The sequence below is a fragment of the Sinocyclocheilus rhinocerous genome, unplaced genomic scaffold (genome assembly GCF_001515625.1).
Source record: "Sinocyclocheilus rhinocerous isolate Xijiao unplaced genomic scaffold, SAMN03320098_v1.1 C36782580, whole genome shotgun sequence".
Classification (NCBI taxonomy): Eukaryota; Metazoa; Chordata; class Actinopteri; order Cypriniformes; family Cyprinidae; genus Sinocyclocheilus; species Sinocyclocheilus rhinocerous.
This window is the reverse complement of record NW_015785880.1, coordinates 1-1,766: the sequence shown is the minus strand read 5'-3', so window position 1 is coordinate 1,766 and position 1,766 is coordinate 1. Positions and strand designations below refer to the sequence as shown.

General features: G+C 38.1%; 1 protein-coding gene across 1 annotated transcript; it reads left to right on the top strand.

The window, feature by feature from the left end:
- Positions 1-18: 18 nt before the first annotated feature.
- On the top strand, positions 19-1,763 carry LOC107736557 (protein kinase C alpha type-like; the record flags this gene model as incomplete). The annotated part of the gene is made up of 3 exons (XM_016547944.1): positions 19-141; positions 1,319-1,475; positions 1,592-1,763. Coding segments are annotated over exons 1-3 (450 nt in total), but the record flags the coding sequence as incomplete, so codon positions are not given.
- Between the last annotated feature and the right edge of the window lie 3 nt (positions 1,764-1,766).

The window sequence follows — 1,766 nt, the reverse complement described above, 5'->3', positions numbered from 1 at the left end:
TGTGTGAGAGAGGTTGTGACATGAATGTACACAAGCGCTGTGAGAGCAGTGTCCCCAGCCTGTGCGGACACGACCACACTGAGAAAAGAGGACGGATTCGCCTGACCGTGCGTGGAGAGAAAGAAGACATATATGTTTCAGGTGAATATAACTGTAACTTCATGAGTTTAAAACTGATGAACACTATTAGACTTCTCAAATAGCACATTCATGAAAGTAGTACACTGCATGTCCCATGACTTTTTTGTGGAAACTTTTTACTTGTTATTATATGCTACAAAACGGATGCAATAATGTATAATTTAGCCCTTTCCAGAGCATTATGGGAAGAATTAATAAGAAAAGTTTTTTTTACACTTTTAGTAAGAAAAGATTTCTGTTTTGCACAAATTATGTTTTTGATTGCTTTTGTCAAGCTCAACCATTCAACCCTGTTTTTCAAGTTATTGCAAGCAAAAAAAAAAATATATATATATTTTTCTTTAATATAAATACAAAGATAGGTTTATCAACATCTATAATCTGTCATTTGGTCTTAAACTAGATAAACCCTACTGAGTGACAGCCTAATATAATCTACAAATATATCTATTATATATGTTTTATTTAATATTTATTACTAGAAAATTACAATGTAAAATCAATCTGTAGGATTAAAACTGAATTTATACATGCCCCACGTTTTGGTAAAAGGATTGCAAAAAATGTCAAACCTCTTATAAAATGAATACCTTATTTTATATCCTATTCATGGAAAGTGCTTAGTAATGTTTATTAAGATTCCCCTATTCATACCCCAGTGAAGAATTACTCCTTTGCTCACTGAGAGAATTTGCTGTTTAAGGAAGCACACTGGAGATGCATTATGTGCCACATGGCACAGCTCAGCTTTCCTCCAGAAGAGGGAAATGTGTGCATATAGCATCATCAGTACATGAGGAAAAAGCTAATTATACACACACACACAATCTGCTGTATTACAATGCATTAGCTGCACTGTGTCAACTTAACTACGCCTGTGGCTCTTAGATCAGCACCACCATAGAGAGACTAATGAGTAGTGAGAAGACTACTAATGCTCTACAGAGAATGTGAGCATTTAAAATGCACTGCTGTTCTTTTAAAGGCAACCAGCATGTCATTCTGACAGGTCAATTTAACAATACAGCTGAAAACACATTCACTGTACAAAGCATACCATCACAACCACAGAGATATTCAGTTTGTTCAATTGCATAATATAATTCATGCAATATAATTCAATATGGTTATGTACGAACACACATAATGAGTTCTCAATGTGTAATGTATGTTTTAGTGCACGAAGCATATAACCTGATACCCATGGACCCTAACGGCCTGTCGGACCCTTATGTGAAGCTCAAACTCATCCCTGATCCAAAGAGCCAGAGCAAACAGAAAACCAAAACCATCCGTTCTACACTCAACCCTATCTGGAACGAGAGCTTCACCTTGTGAGTTGTTTCTTTGTTTGTATACGCATAAGATGCGGAAGTTGTTGCCAGGGCGTTGCTAAGGTTTTCTGAGTGGATGCTAGGTTATCTCTCTCAGTCCTCCTGTCTGTGTGTAGTTCAGTGCGTGGGAGGCAGTGGGACAGGCGTTTGTCTGTAGAGGTCTGGGACTGGGATCGGACCTCACGGAATGACTTCATGGGCGCTCTGTCGTTCGGCGTTAGTGAGATATTCAGACGATCAGTCAGCGGCTGGTTCAAACTACTCAACCAGGATGAGGGAGAGTATTATAAC